This window comes from Sinocyclocheilus grahami, unplaced genomic scaffold (assembly GCF_001515645.1).
Source record: "Sinocyclocheilus grahami isolate Dianchi unplaced genomic scaffold, SAMN03320097.WGS_v1.1 scaffold358.1, whole genome shotgun sequence".
NCBI lineage: Eukaryota > Metazoa > Chordata > Actinopteri > Cypriniformes > Cyprinidae > Sinocyclocheilus > Sinocyclocheilus grahami.
Window position 1 is genome coordinate 176,627 of NW_015505537.1, and position 14,994 is coordinate 191,620.

The following is a 14,994-nucleotide window of genomic DNA, read 5'->3' on the forward strand; positions in this document are numbered from 1 at the left end:
TAGAAATGAGAGTACGTGACTATATACATTGTTTGTTCATCAAAATTCATCCTGTTTTAAATTAGCATATTTAGTGTAGTGCTAGTCTTAAAAACTAATTTGGTTCCCACAAATGTAAGGACCTTTCCTACAGTTCCTGTGCTTTAAATAGTTTGGTGTAAAGCATAAATTGCTCTGTTTGTTGACAAATAACCCATGTTAAAGACAGCTTTATGGATCAAGTATTCAGTAACAACAGCATTGCTCTTAAATTGCATTCTTTTCAAGATGTTTCAAGAGTGAGGAGAAATGGGGCACGCATCAGAGGTCAGCATATGAAATATGTGACTTATATCCAGTTGGCCCATTTTTCTTCTGTATATGATGCCTGTAATAAAAAAAGGATGTCAGCTATACTGTTCATTTCTAATATCTGGATCCTGTGTCTCGGGCAGTAAACTTCTGTTTTATTGGCTGTTATTTTGCCTTTGACAGTTCAATCAGATTTTGATACAATTTACACTAAATGCAAAATGTGAGATGAAAATTATACTTGTCCTCTTCATCTCAGCCTTTCTTTATGCGGTAAGTGTATTTTTTTGTTCCAGTTCCAGGCATTTTAAAGCTACATGCTGATCTAAATCTAAACAAGAAAAAAATAGCAGTTTTATACACTCTACGGTGTAAACCTTTGGTAAACACATGGCTCAAGTCATTGCAATAGTACCAAAAGTACTGTTTTTGTTCAATGTTCATTTAGACTCTAAACTAAAAGTATATATTAATGTCTTTTTTAAGCATCAAGCAATTGCTTGAAGAGTTTCTTAAATTTTAAGAAGGGTCTCAAAGGGAGAGTTTGCCCAAAAATGAAAATTTTGTATGCAAACCTGTATGCATTTGTTTCTTCTTTTATAATAATTATTATTTTTTATCCATGCGATATAAGTCGGTGTGTTGAAAACAGTTTTGATTGTGTTCCACAGAAGAGAGCAAGTCATTCAGGTTTGGAACAAAATGAGGGTAATTTTCATTTTGGGGTGAACGATCCCTTTAAGGCCGTATAAGAGTTTATGTTTGTCGGGTCAAGTGTGTGTGTGTTTTCTGCTGAGGTGACTCTTGGTTCTCTCTTGTCTTTAGATACCAGCCTCTTGATATCTTTCAACCAACCAATCATGTATTGCCAGCCTCATTCGGGGATTCTGATTGGCACATTGTCACAGGCAACTCTCTTACCTCCACCAATGAGTCCTCACGTAGAAAACCCTCACACCTTGAATTGGAGAAACAGAGAAAGCCAGGTGACTACCCTCTTTCGCTTCTTCCTACCGCTGTTGTGAAAACTCACTGGCCGCCCGTGCCTTTTTTTTTCTTTTCCCTCCCGTGTCTTCCCCATCTCCCCCCTTTCCCGCCTTTTTCCCCTTCGCTCTCCTTTCTTGCAGAGCATGATCTTCTGCGGCAGGAGCTGAACAACCGCTTCCTGGTTCAGAGCTCGGAGCGAGGTCGGGGGGCGGCGCCGGGGGCCACAGGGTCGCCGTTGGCCCCTGTGTCGCTCCTCCGAGCCGAGTTTCACCAACATCAGCATATGCACCAGCACCAACACATGCATCAGCACACCTTCACGCCCTTCCCTGCCAGTCTGCCCCCGGCAGCCATCATTGGGCCGCCCACTGCACCTCCCATGGTGCGTACCCCAGCCAGAAATGTGAGGATAAGTAAAAACAGATAGATTTTACTCCCTTCCTACCTCCCTATTCCCCCTTAAAATACCCCGGCCTATAAAAAACAAGCCCCTTCTATGCACCCGTCCTGTTTTTCCACTAAATGACACCCGCAGTCGTGTTGTCGTACTGAATATAAGCACGGCCACATCATGAGAAGCACGAGTGACGTATATTTTAGACACAATATGGCCAGTTATTTAATCTACCTTTATCTCAGTTGTCAAAAATAGTTCCAAGAAAAGCCAACATAGTTAACGTGTAACAGCAACGCACAGACTGGCGGCCTATTTGGAACCACATTCAGTCACATCATAACAGCCCTGCATCTTAAATTTTTTTAAAAAGGCCTATTATTGCATAATTTGATGATGCTGAGTTCAAAAATATAAAAAAATTTATAAATACATCACGTACAGATTTTTTTTTTTTTTACAAAATAATAATGATTTTTAAAAGCTTTAATGCACAGTCAAATGGCATTTTTTGGCTTTAATGACAAAATTTTTAGACACAATATGGCCAGTTATTTAATCTACCTTTATCTCAGTTGTCAAAAATAGTTCCAAGAAAAGCCAACATAGTTAACGTGTAACAGCAACGCACAGACTGGCGGCCTATTTGGAACCACATTCAGTCACATCATAACAGCCCTGCATCTTAAATTTTTTTAAAAAGGCCTATTATTGCATAATTTGATGATGCTGAGTTCAAAAATATAAAAAAATTTATAAATACATCACGTACAGATTTTTTTTTTTTTACAAAATAATAATGATTTTTAAAAGCTTTAATGCACAGTCAAATGGCATTTTTTGGCTTTAATGACAAAAGTATTCATAATAGGGCTGTGCGATATGGACAAAAAAAAACTATCGCGATTTCTTTGATCAATTTTGCGATTTCGATTTGAATCACGATTTTGACACACACAGACATGCTTTACAGTCATTAATGCATTCAGTGTCTTCAAAAAAGAAAACCAATTAGAGCTTTATCAAAAAGCTGTAACATGTCTCTAGAACAGACATAGGGCAAAATAATCACTAAGTAAAGGTGTAACAAAATGTCTCTAGAATAGACACGGCAGAAAAAAATTAAAATCCCGTGTCCAGGGACTCATTTTGCTTTCGCACAGGACGCGTTTGCAGTCCGCTCCTGATCCGGCGGCTATTTACCACAAACACAACATTTATCCATTACTTTGATTTCAAATCCAAACGTTGTTTCTGAAAATGCTTTTACAGCATTGTGATTCTCTTTTATCACAGTACAGTAATACAATCTTTCATAGACATATTCACGTTTAAACTCAATAAATATAACTTTGTTTAACTACCACCACGAATGCCATCTATTATTGCCTTGTTTATCTAAAAGTGCACCTTTCCTTGTTTTAAATCTAGCCAAAAAGCCATCTGTTGACTGTGAAACAGTAGAATTTAATTATATGCATTTATGGTGTAATTACAAAATTTCCGTGTCAATCCATGTTAATTTTTACCGTGAATAATGCGGTCAGTTTAATTCAGCGCGTGCAGCACAGCAGAAATAGACTCCGTGCGGAAACGATCACAGCATGACTGCTGCAGACACACCGCTCCTGGAGCGCACTGCCGGACCGCAATCGCGTGCAGTGTGAACGCTCTGATCTGTTAACATGGGCGCGGAAAAAAACGCACCACAGACGGAGTGTGTGAACCTGGCGTTACGTTTGTATGCCCGCCCGGTCTGTTCTGTTCTCCTGCTCCATTTAGGCGCGCTGCATTCTGATTGGTTCGGATAGCAGACTGCGGGAGGTCGGGGGTGCGGAAAATCGTGCTATAAAGCGAATTAGAAATCGCGCAAGCTCAAATCGCGATTTTATGACGATTTCGATTAATCGCACAGCCCTAATTCAGAATGTAAAATTTTACTTAAAATGTTCATATACTCCAAAAATATGTTCATATACTCCCTTTAATGGCAAAGAACTTTACATAAACACACGTTTATAGTTAAATTTGCTTTTTTCCATCACTGGCCATAATTCTAACCTTGAAATTAGGCGTAAAAGATTAGGCATAACATAACGTCTTAGGAATCATTCATACATGTAAAAATCAGCTGAGAATTGAACAAACAGTTGTAACCTGGTTCAGAGGAAGACAGGGATCATGTCTTTATGGCAGTCTTTTTGGTGATTAAGGGATAATACAAGACTTCACCTTACAAATGGCTGTCAAAAGCAAAAATGTCACAAAATGCACTTCATATTTTGTGAGAAAGCATGACGTGCTAGAGCAGAACAGGCACTATTTTTGGAATCAGCATCCCAAAATTAGTAAGAAACAAGCAATGGATTTCATTCAGCAAATATGATGCAGGGTGGTGATACTAGAGCACCGGAACTAACTGTTATATAATAGTGAAGTAATAGTGTTTACAACCCACTACAGAGACTTAAGGCTTATCTTAAACCAGGCCAGATCTTAAACAGAGGCCATGGGGTTGAAACAGTTTTATAGCACCATCTCAGTGACATAACCGATACCCATAATCCTAACTAGATAAATGATTGTCCCATGACAACCACAAATATTGTAGCTCTTCCCCTAATAAAAACCCTTTTTGCTGCCATGTTGACATGCCATACTCATTGCGCTTTAATAGTGCGAGCCAGAGATGTTTTATTGCTTTCATATGAGCAGAAGGGTGATGTTTCTGAGTGCTGGGGGCTGTTTGAGAAAAACAGGAGGCAGACGGGGTCGTATGGCGTGACTGAGGTACAGACAGAACTCATTCTGTGTGACACATTCAAAGCTTGCGGTCGAAACATAATGACCTCACCTCGAATGAAAGTCATGACATCAATGGGGTTGTTTTGATAAAGCGTAATTGCTTCCGTGTGCAAAGCGGCTATTAGAGGCAAACTTTGGCAGCCTGTAATCAGATAAGTTCAGCTCCTCAAAGTCAGCTAGCCATATGAAATGCATTCAGATATCTGAAACGTATTCGGACAGGAACAAGAACGTCTTATCTGCATGCTATCGCCACTGTCAACCAATCCGAAAGATATTATGTCAAGAGTGCTAGATGAAAAGTCAAGCATTTTTGAATCATAGATTACCATCTTAAAACATGCCATATGTGTTGTAGCTCGCTGTCCGGATTTGTTTGTGGGTTGCAGAACTGAAACTGAAAGACTGATATAGCGATGGAAATGTTGGTTATGCATCTTATCTCTGGTGCTGAATCACAAACACACCTCCACACCTTCCCCAAATGTTTTATGAGATACAAATCTTATTTGCTGAACAGCTATTGTTGAATTTCTTTCACCACCATGTGATTTAAGTGTGATGTTTTCTACTGACAAGTGTACTGATGCTTGATTTCTAAAGCATTTCTGCTTGGTTTAAGAGCTTTTGCATAGGAAGCAGTGTTGTTGTCTACTGGGATCAATAAAAAAACAGTATAAATGTCATTTTTAAAGTCAACATGAACCCAGAAATAACCCAGTTTGCTTCCTTTATACATGTTTCTGGTCTTATTGTGCATGATTCATTGGTGTGTTATTCCAAAAAAAAAAAAAAACTATTTCCATTTCATGTTGACATAACACTTCATATAATGTCTGTCTTGTTTTCTTTTTTCCCTTCCTCCCAGCTTTTCTTATATAAAGATTGAATTGTTTACAGATGTAATATTGAACCTTGATTTGCCAAAGCTGTTTGTTATAAAGCTGTGAATTATGAAGCACTGTTTTTATGGGCCACTATAAACCTTTGCTGTATTTACTCGGCAAGTGTTAACCATAAAGCAGGCGTGTGGCTCTCAGAAGGATCACAGAAGTGCAGCACGCAGGGAAGCCAGATCAGCGATTTTCTCAGCCAGGGCAACCTCATGTATTTGATTTAGGCTAATTATCACCACACATTCATACGATGCAGGATAAAAGCAGCTTATGCCTTCTGATCTGTTGGAGTATAAAGTCTGTACCATGAGTGGGCTGCTTTTCAAAGTAACACACACAGTGTGGCCTAAGAGTTTATCCACTTTTATTACCACCACCTGAGACATAAGACGACAGGCTTCTGTAGAAACAACACTATATAAGGGGGTTTGTAAAGGATTTCAGTGTTTATGTAAAAGAAATGCCTTGAACTCAGTAGCAATTACTTTGTTTTAAAAGCAGCGCTGAATTTACAGTGTTCGGCTGAGTGATAAAAACTCAAGCCAGTGGAATTAAGGTGACAAAGATGCTGGGTTAAAATGTTACAAAAAAAAGTTTAAAAATGTTTGTTTGTTTTTTAAACATTTATGGATGAATTTGTTTTATTACAGGGATGAAAAAAACATGTACAACTGAAATGACTACAGAAATGACGTTTTATTTCCATTACATTTATATGAATGAAAATGAACCATTTCAGCCCTTCTCGCTTCTTTATGAGTCCTGACTCCGCAAATACAGAATCTCACAACATTAGCATGCTTACTGTAATTGTTTATCATATAGTTACACTGCTAGCTTTACTCTCAAATTTTCAAAATTAGAGCTTGCCTTGAAAGACGTACTGATCTGTATATGTTTCTTAACTGTAAAGGACACTGCCACGTAATATATGGCTCACGTCTGTTTAATTGGAAGTGAAGGGTGCCTTCATTTGGTTAGCGATCTGGTTTGCCTCTTTTGTGAGCGTATTCCCACACTCTGGGTCGGCTCTATGAAGCCTGTGCCAGTTGCGGCTGCAGTGGTTTTCTTTCATGTGACATTGAATGGCTGTTTCACTGTGTAATTGTTTTATTAAAAGGGTGTAATTTATTTGAGCTTCATCTGTTTTTTGTTTGACTATGTAAGCACACTGCAGTAAAGCTCTCTCATGTTTTTGGTTACAGATGCCTTTGATTTTGTTGATATGTTTTTAATGTGCACTCTTTCTTTCTTTTTCTCTCCCTCTCTCTTTATAGTTCGACAAGTACGCCCCAAAGCTGGACAATCCTTTCTTGAGACATTCAAATGTAAGTGTCAGTTTGTTTTGACTGCATAACCTTGCTTTGACTGAAGATGAAGCAGATTATGTACACTTTTTGAGACATATTTGCATGTTTTTTTTAAAGCATGCTTGGTTTGATGTTGCTTTCAAAGCAGGATAAAAAGTTGCTGTAGCTTAAAGAGATGATAGACACCAAAGAGTCTTGTAAACTTTACATTTACGTTGTTGTTTTTTTTTCTCTGCAGTTCTTTCCCTCCTATCCACCAACAATGCCAGGCATGCCTCCATTGCTTCCACATTCAGGGCCCTTCAGTTCACTGCAAGGAGCCTTCCAGCCAAAGGTTAGACCTCAAAACTACGCATTCACATCATGTGGGAAGGTAGGCAGAATTGTTTTGACTTGAGCAGAATGAGAAAGAGACCCATGTGGCTTAGACCAGTAAGTCAAAAATATTTGAAAAATATGGCTCATAAAGATCCAAGCTGTAAGAGAAAAAACACCTGGTGAAAGTTTCTACATATTAATTGTTGGCCAGATCGATCTGTTCTGCAAAACAAAGGACTGGTCTCAAGTCTTGCTCAGTTATGAGAATGGAAATTCAATTTCATCTCCAGAATCTTACAGGACAGGACTAGTGATTTTTTTAAACTGAAATGTATTTTTAACCAAAAATAAAGTTAATTAAATTTGAGTAATTGGGAGATGTAACGTGGTATACTGTTCAGGCTGTCGTTTTCACAGGTAATAAACCTGTTCTTTGGCAACAAGCCACATATTTCAGGCGAACAATTTGTACATATTGGGAAACTGCTATATTTCTTCTGTTCTGAAAGCGCCTCCTGCTGGCAGAGAATGAATTTAGATTTTTTTTTTTTAAAGTCTGTCTGCTGTTTTTGTTCAGACTGATGCGAAAATCAACCCATGTTTTAACGCAGCAAACACGCAGAGTTGAAAATGTAGAAAAATCTAAACAAAGACAGTAAACTACATTTATATGTTATTTAATTAATATAATGATTTATAATAATTGTTTAAATTAATAATAATAATTAATACTTTTGACTCATCCATTTTTTCAAAAAAGGTTTAAAGGCTGAAATGTGAAGTTTAGCATTTTATAAAACTTTTTTTTTTTTTGGGTGAAAACCTGTATCTGAACTGTAAATCATGCGTTCTACGGTCATTTTACAGTTAAATATGTTACCATTGACATTGCCCTACCCCACTCATAGTCATATGGTGGTAATTTTACTTTGTGCAGGTCTTAAAAAAGGTAGATTTGAGTTTAAAAATCCTGCAGACACCCTGCCAAGTCAGCCCTAGTGTTTAGCAAATGATCTCCAGGTATGTTAAGCCTTGGATGCTCGTCTGACAGAGACGGAGTGAAATCTGGGATGGGTCATGTCTCAATCCCACCCCCCTCTCTTTATCCCAATAAATTCCAGTCACATTTGCTGATAATAAAAGGGCAAAAAAAAGTCCCAAAACAAATAAGAATGGGGTCAAATCATTCTCCATTTCCTGTATACTGCAGAAATGCAGCTGATTGAGAGCCCAGCATCACCTTACCATTAGTATTCAGGGAGCTCTCAAATCCCGCACAGCTGCATTTATACTGCAGACAGACAGAGAAATCTACCACTGCCACATTCTCCACTAATGGATTATGCAAAGAGGCTCAGGCTCAATAACCTGCTGGAGGCTTTTGTGTTAACTTTAGACTGTGGTCTTGAGCAGGGTGGTTACCGTGTGTGTCTTTGCAGTGTGTGTTATATGGCTTTCACTCACTTGGTGTGTAATGGTTTTTACCTGGCTCTTCTCAAATAACCCTCGCTCTTGTGTTAGCTACCAGTCAAAGGTAGAGCCAGTCTGAAGTTTCCAACAAGTATGAAGTTTGAGTATAAATGACTACGGCATCCATGAAACTTGGGACTGAAGTTTTTAAGCTTTAGGCTACACAGATGATGAATCACATGATATCATTACCCAAGACATCTCTTGTCCCTGTGTATAAAGAGACTACATCTGGTGCTGTTTTGGTGAATATTTGAATGGTTTGGCTAACTCTGTCTGCAATCAGTTTGACTGATGATTTTTCCCGTTGTATTCAATAGGATCGGGACATCCAGCTGCTTCACCCTATGGACCGTCTCCTCACCACGCTGGCTTCCTGCCTCCTAGCCATTTGGCAGGTAAGTGTAAGTAAACCGCCATTTTAAATAGTTCCTCTCTTTACTTTTGTGCTTCAAATTATTGTCAAGACCCTCTTTTATTTGATGCGAACATAAGGCAAATACAATCTGTTCCATATGTTGTAGTGCTGCACTTCAGTGGTGATCATTCAGCTATAAAAGCATGTCTTTCTACTAATTACATTTTTTTTTAAATACTGTATTTCTATCCCTCATAGCTTTGTTTTTGTTTGTCAAGTATAATGTAATATCTGCTGTAACAACAATGTTTTCGACTAAAAACTGAAAGAAATTTTATGCAATCTGCCCTTTCATTTGCACAGCAACAGTGTTTTGGGCACTTGAAATCACAAACTTTTAAAAGCAGGTTTCAAAGTGCACGTTTTTGAAAATGATACCATTATCATCTCCTTGTAAACTACAAAAATGCAAATGTGTGAAAAGGTGACATCATGCGCATGCGTGTTCAGTCTATAGGTATGTGTACATTCTCATAGTGTTTCTTTACTAAGTGACATCGGCAACTACTAGCCTGTCATGCATAATAATACAGCGTTTTTAGTCAGAAACTTTTCAAAAACGCAAACTTTTCCATTTTTAGTACATTGTTGCTGTGTAAACGTACCATAAGGCTTCCCTTTGGAGAGGCACTTCTAAGCCTATTGTTATCAGATTTGTTACAACAAAACATAGTAAAAGTAATATTTTACTATGTATCCTTTTTACTGGCTTTAGATAGTGTTCCCCCACTGTTTCTATCAGATATGTTATTTGAGTTTGGAACTGAATGCTGATTTCACACAGTGAGCTTTTAAGTGAGTCCAATTTGAATTCATAAACAGCTGGGGCCCAAAGGAAATGGAGAGAAAATGGGTAAAATGCAGAATTGGGTGCAGTGTTGTCTAGTGGTGAAAGCTCAGGACCGGTAATCAAAAGGTTTCTCAGTCAAAAACTTAGCAGTGTTGTGCCCTTGAGCAAAGCACTTAAATGAAGGTTGCTTCAGGGGGATTGTTTATGTAAATTAGTATATTGTAAGTTCAAGTTGCTTTGGATAAAAGCACGTGCTAAATGAATATGAAATGGATTAGTCATAAATCCATTTCTGGAATCAGGAGTTTAAATTCATGTTTCACATAGAAAACACTGAATTGTGTTTTTTACTTATGTGGGCTGGAGGTTGTCTGTTTGTATTTAATTTAATTATAAGCACAACTATGAATGATTTGGGCTCCTTCACCCATTGCAAGGTACGTATGAACAAATAGTTTAATGTTTTCAGGAGTAAGTAGATGGAATAATCACAGAAACCTCTAGAGGAGATCGGAGACACACAAGCTGTTTTATCAGGACCGGTAATCAAAAGGTTTCTCAGTCAAAAACTTAGCAGTGTTGTGCCCTTGAGCAAAGCACTTAAATGAAGGTTGCTTCAGGGGGATTGTTTATGTAAATTAGTATATTGTAAGTTCAAGTTGCTTTGGATAAAAGCACGTGCTAAATGAATATGAAATGGATTAGTCATAAATCCATTTCTGGAATCAGGAGTTTAAATTCATGTTTCACATAGAAAACACTGAATTGTGTTTTTTACTTATGTGGGCTGGAGGTTGTCTGTTTGTATTTAATTTAATTATAAGCACAACTATGAATGATTTGGGCTCCTTCACCCATTGCAAGGTACGTATGAACAAATAGTTTAATGTCTTCAGGAGTAAGTAGATGGAATAATCACAGAAACCTCTAGAGGAGATCGGAGACACACAAGCTGTTTTGCTTGCTGTCATTTAATAATTTTTCACATCGGACATTTCAAAATGTCCCTGGCTATCGCACCCCAATCAGGTATTGCTCTTCATGCCAGCACCTCTTGCTGCCTAATCCGCAGTCAGTGAACACTCTCCAACAGTCTTACTGGGAGAAATAAACAACCCTTAGGGAGTTAGAATAGCAGCAGTAACAGTGACGCAAAAAACAAAGCTTGCTTGTAAGAGAAAAGCCAGTTGGAATGGTCGGGCACCTCCGGCCCCGCGTCGCTAATCCCTGTTTGGCATTTTGCAGATCCATTCAGTCGCTCCAGTACCTTTGGCGGCCTCAGCAACCTTTCAAGCAGTGCCTTCGGTGGATTAGGCAACCCAACCCTCGGTAAGCCCCGGCCCCCGGCCTCTAGCTCGACTCAGTGCAGCACAGCTTAGCTCTAGACCACAGAGAGTGCAGAGGGAATAAAAAGGAGGTGGGAATGAAAGAAAGGCACTTAGCTTTGCAGCAAATGCCAAATGAGAGTTTAGGGAAGCGAGGGAGGCAGGCCTTACCGCAGACAATCTTTTGCCAAATTCACACCCCAACTCAAATTCGCAACCCAACTGGTTTAGCATTGCTCTTGCATTCATTAGTCGCTTGCAAAGTAGGGTGGAAGGTTTGCCATATCTCATTTCCTCTCCCTTCTTCCTTCATTGGCTGAACGGGACTTCTTTTAGTGTAATTGATTGTACTGAAATAGAATCTCTATGGAACGCTTTGCTTTTCATAGCTCTTGACCCCGCCGGGTCATTCATTTGTTCACTGCCCTCAAAAGCAGCCCTTGGTACCCCATTTGTAGAAGAAACTACTATACGCCATTAACCTTTCAGCTTGTGTATGCAGAACCTTGACAGAACTGAACAGCGGTCTGTTCAACTGATGATGCTTTCTTGTTATTTCAGGGGCCAACAGTGTATTTGGACCCAAAGAGGGTCCAGGGCTGCCTGGTCTCAGTAGTCCTCATCATGACACCTGGAATCGGCTGCACCGAACACCACCCTCCTTCCCAACCCCTCCACAGTGGCCCAAATCCGCAGATGCAGAAAGAAGCAGCTCTGCAAACAGCCATGACAGAGAGCGGGAGCGGGAGAAAGAAAAAGAACGAGAAAGAGACAAAAGGGACTCTTCTATTGGGAAGGAAGAGAAGGATAAAGACAGGTTGGTGTTGTTGATTTCATGGACCAAGGCATCTTATTTTTGCTTTATATTTTGCCAAATTTTTGTCTCCTAATTCAACTAATGATGGGTTCTTTCCTCTTACAGAGACTCTTTAGATCGTAATCGTCATTCGAACCGCTCTTCTCCAGCTTCCGCTCCCGTTAGCTACCAGATCAGCAGCCTGATCCGCTCCAACAGCCAGAACTCGAACGACTCCGGCAGACACCGCAGCGGTAGTGCCGACCGCAACCGTGAGCCAGAGAAAGAGTTGCTGGACCGCCAGCGAGAGCCAGGCATTTTGGGAGACATAAAGGTGAAGGAAAGTCGTTCTCCAGGAAAGGAAATCACAGACAGACGTTCCTCAGATGACTCTCTTAAATCCGTCCACCGATCAACCTCTCCGTACTCGAAAAATGTCCTTAACGATGCAGGAATCAAGATGGGTATCCCACAACCGCCACCTATGAAAGAAAGTGAGAGGGATAGGAAGGAGACCGGCTCAGGGGATCTGCTACAGAAGGTGAAGAATGACATGAAGATCAAGGAGGAACGCAAGGAAGAGCAAGACGTGATGGTGGTTGGATCCGAAGCTGCCACTAAACCTCAAGTCCCTCCTCCGCCTCACCAAACCACACCAATTGCTCACCACCCTGCGCTATCCCATCAGCCTCCTCCGCAGTCTCCTCGCTGTAGTGACCCTCCAACACCGTCCTCACTTCACGGCGTCCCCATGCCACACTCGTTGCCGCTCACTCTGAGTGCCATGCATCAAATGGGAAGTCTGAATGCACTTGAACGCACCCGCATGGCACCTTTTATGGGAGTCAGCCCTCTCGCAGCAGGTCGAGACCGCCTTCCTCATCCGGCGTATTGCTGGGATCCCCTACGAGAGGCTTACAGAAACCTTGACCTTCAACGGCGTATGGACTTCCAGCTGCGTTCTGAGCCCGGACACCGCTTCCCTGGTGTCTACGATCCAGAACGGCTCTATCGGGATCGGGAGCCACATGACTACTCCCACCACGAACACCTCCTTGAATTTCGGCGGGAACAGGAGAGACTGAGGCAACAGGCTGAGGAAAGGGAACGGTTGCATTTAAGGGAGGAAATAGATCGGGCAAGGCTCCACCAGCTTCACCAATCACCCATCGAAGGACACTTACCCCACATGCCGCCATTTATGTCGCACCTTGGTGGGATGCCGTACCCAAGGCTTAGCCCTTCAACAGGACATAACGGACTTCTTAACCGGACACCCCCAACTGCAGCACTAAGTGCCCCTCCTCCTCTGGTACCCTCTGGTGCTGCCAGACCAGCGTCCCCAAGACGGACTACGCCAATCACCACCCAGGACCCTCGGGAGTACTCACCGTCACGCAACCCCAAAGAAGTGGAGGCACGGTAACATACAGAAAGAAGAATGCCTCATTTGAGTTGGACACTGGCAACATGCACTTATTTTCACACAAAGTAGAGTAATTGATAAATAGATATGTGTAATTTGTACAAATGTTTGTACCTTGGAACAAGCACATCAACAGTTTTTTTTTAATTGATTGGAGTTGGGGAAAAGAGTTGGTAGCTACAACTCGTGGTAGCGTAAGACGTAAAAGTGAACTACCAACCGGAAATGTGATATTAATATATTAATCCGATGCCTTTTCAGTTTTCATGTGAAAAGACATTCTGAAATTTGTTTGTACATTTCCTATCCCTCATGTACAGACTTTTTTTTATGTATTTGCATTGTTTCATTCGTTCCCTGCCCTGTATTTATCCTAGTGAGCTGCTGGATATGGATGTCTACATATCTGAATTGGTATGATCTCAGCTGATTTGCTCTATGGTACCTGGAAATATTCAGCGGTGGCCATGTACAAAGTTACATTTTGGAGAGGGTTTTGTTTGTTTGCTTGATTTTCTTTTTGAGATATGCAGACAAATATGTATTACGATATTCTTGTTTGGTTTATGTAAAATTTAAAGATATTGTAAATATCTTGTTGATATTACTTGGAACGAAATGACATCGTACATTTGTTAGGCTTTTCAAATGTTTCTAAAAAACAATGAAATGAAACAGAACCACTTCCAGGTTGAAAACCGTGGTGACGGAGTTGTCCAATCAGAGAGGAGGACTCGAATGGGGGTGCTGTCATGGCGGTGCAATCTATGCAAAGATGATTAAGAGTGTTCTGATTGGACGGTTATAAAATGGAGTTCTAAAGTGGGAGCCTGGATAACTGTTATTCATTTGTCTAATGAAGAGCCAATGAAACAAACAGCTATAAACTTCCGGGTCATAAAGGAACTGCTTTAGCAGTGAACACTTCTCCAGCCACAAAACCTGGACATCTGAGAAACATATTGGAATGGTTGGGGTGGCAATAGACTCTTTCTGTCGACCTTGTGGTGTTGTGCAGTTGTTTTTCTTAGACTCTTGTATACAAAACAAGTAGAGCTTTAGGCGTGAAAAAAATGAAAATGAACATTCATGGTTTAAAAATGTATGGAATAAAGGTTGGACCTTATATCTGCATACCTGTCTGCTATTTATTATAGACTTCGAGACTGGCTCATTGAATGTTGACGTATTGATGAAGTGTGCAAAGTTTCATAGACAAGCATGAATGAACTGCCTGGGGCATAAGAACCGAAGCCTATTATAGCCATAAGTATTTTTTTCCATTTATTTTCATGATTAAGAACCACATTTTTCCCTCTACTTCGAAAGAAATTCTCATTCTTTATATTGTAATACTGTAATGAGAATCACCCTGTCTGTATACAATGATTTGTAAAATGATTTATCAAATATTATATATTTTTTTAAATATTATATTTTAATAATTATATCGCAATAATAATATTTTTTATTAATTTTTATAATTTTACTTTAGTAATTACATATACTTACAAAAATTAATGCAACATTTACGTTAGTATTTTTATTTATTTTTACATACAGCAAATACTACCATGATTTATACTTAAAATTGCACTCTACAGTTGTGCTTTACAATTTAAACATTTGCTACAAAAATTCCTTGAAAATAGGGTTCATTTTTTATGCCAAAAAAAAAGAGATGAGATTCAAACCGGATTGCTTTTAAGATAAGATTCTTTGCTAAATATTTTACAAACAACAAAACTAGAACGGTCCAGATCATATA

General features: G+C 39.7%; 1 protein-coding gene across 1 annotated transcript in view; it reads left to right on the forward strand.

Annotated features, from left to right (window-relative positions):
• LOC107548913 (autism susceptibility gene 2 protein-like) overlaps positions 1-14,342 on the forward strand; it is a gene marked incomplete at its 5' end in the record, with an annotated part of 113,642 nt that extends 99,300 nt beyond the window's left edge. Inside the window, 8 exons of the mRNA XM_016229787.1 lie at positions 268-306; positions 1,419-1,660; positions 6,651-6,701; positions 6,922-7,056; positions 8,773-8,869; positions 10,925-11,008; positions 11,566-11,821; positions 11,927-14,342. Coding sequence (XP_016085273.1) covers positions 268-306; positions 1,419-1,660; positions 6,651-6,701; positions 6,922-7,056; positions 8,773-8,869; positions 10,925-11,008; positions 11,566-11,821; positions 11,927-13,226 — 2,204 coding nt within the window. The remainder of the gene's footprint in view (positions 1-267; positions 307-1,418; positions 1,661-6,650; positions 6,702-6,921; positions 7,057-8,772; positions 8,870-10,924; positions 11,009-11,565; positions 11,822-11,926) is intronic.
• Between the last annotated feature and the right edge of the window lie 652 nt (positions 14,343-14,994).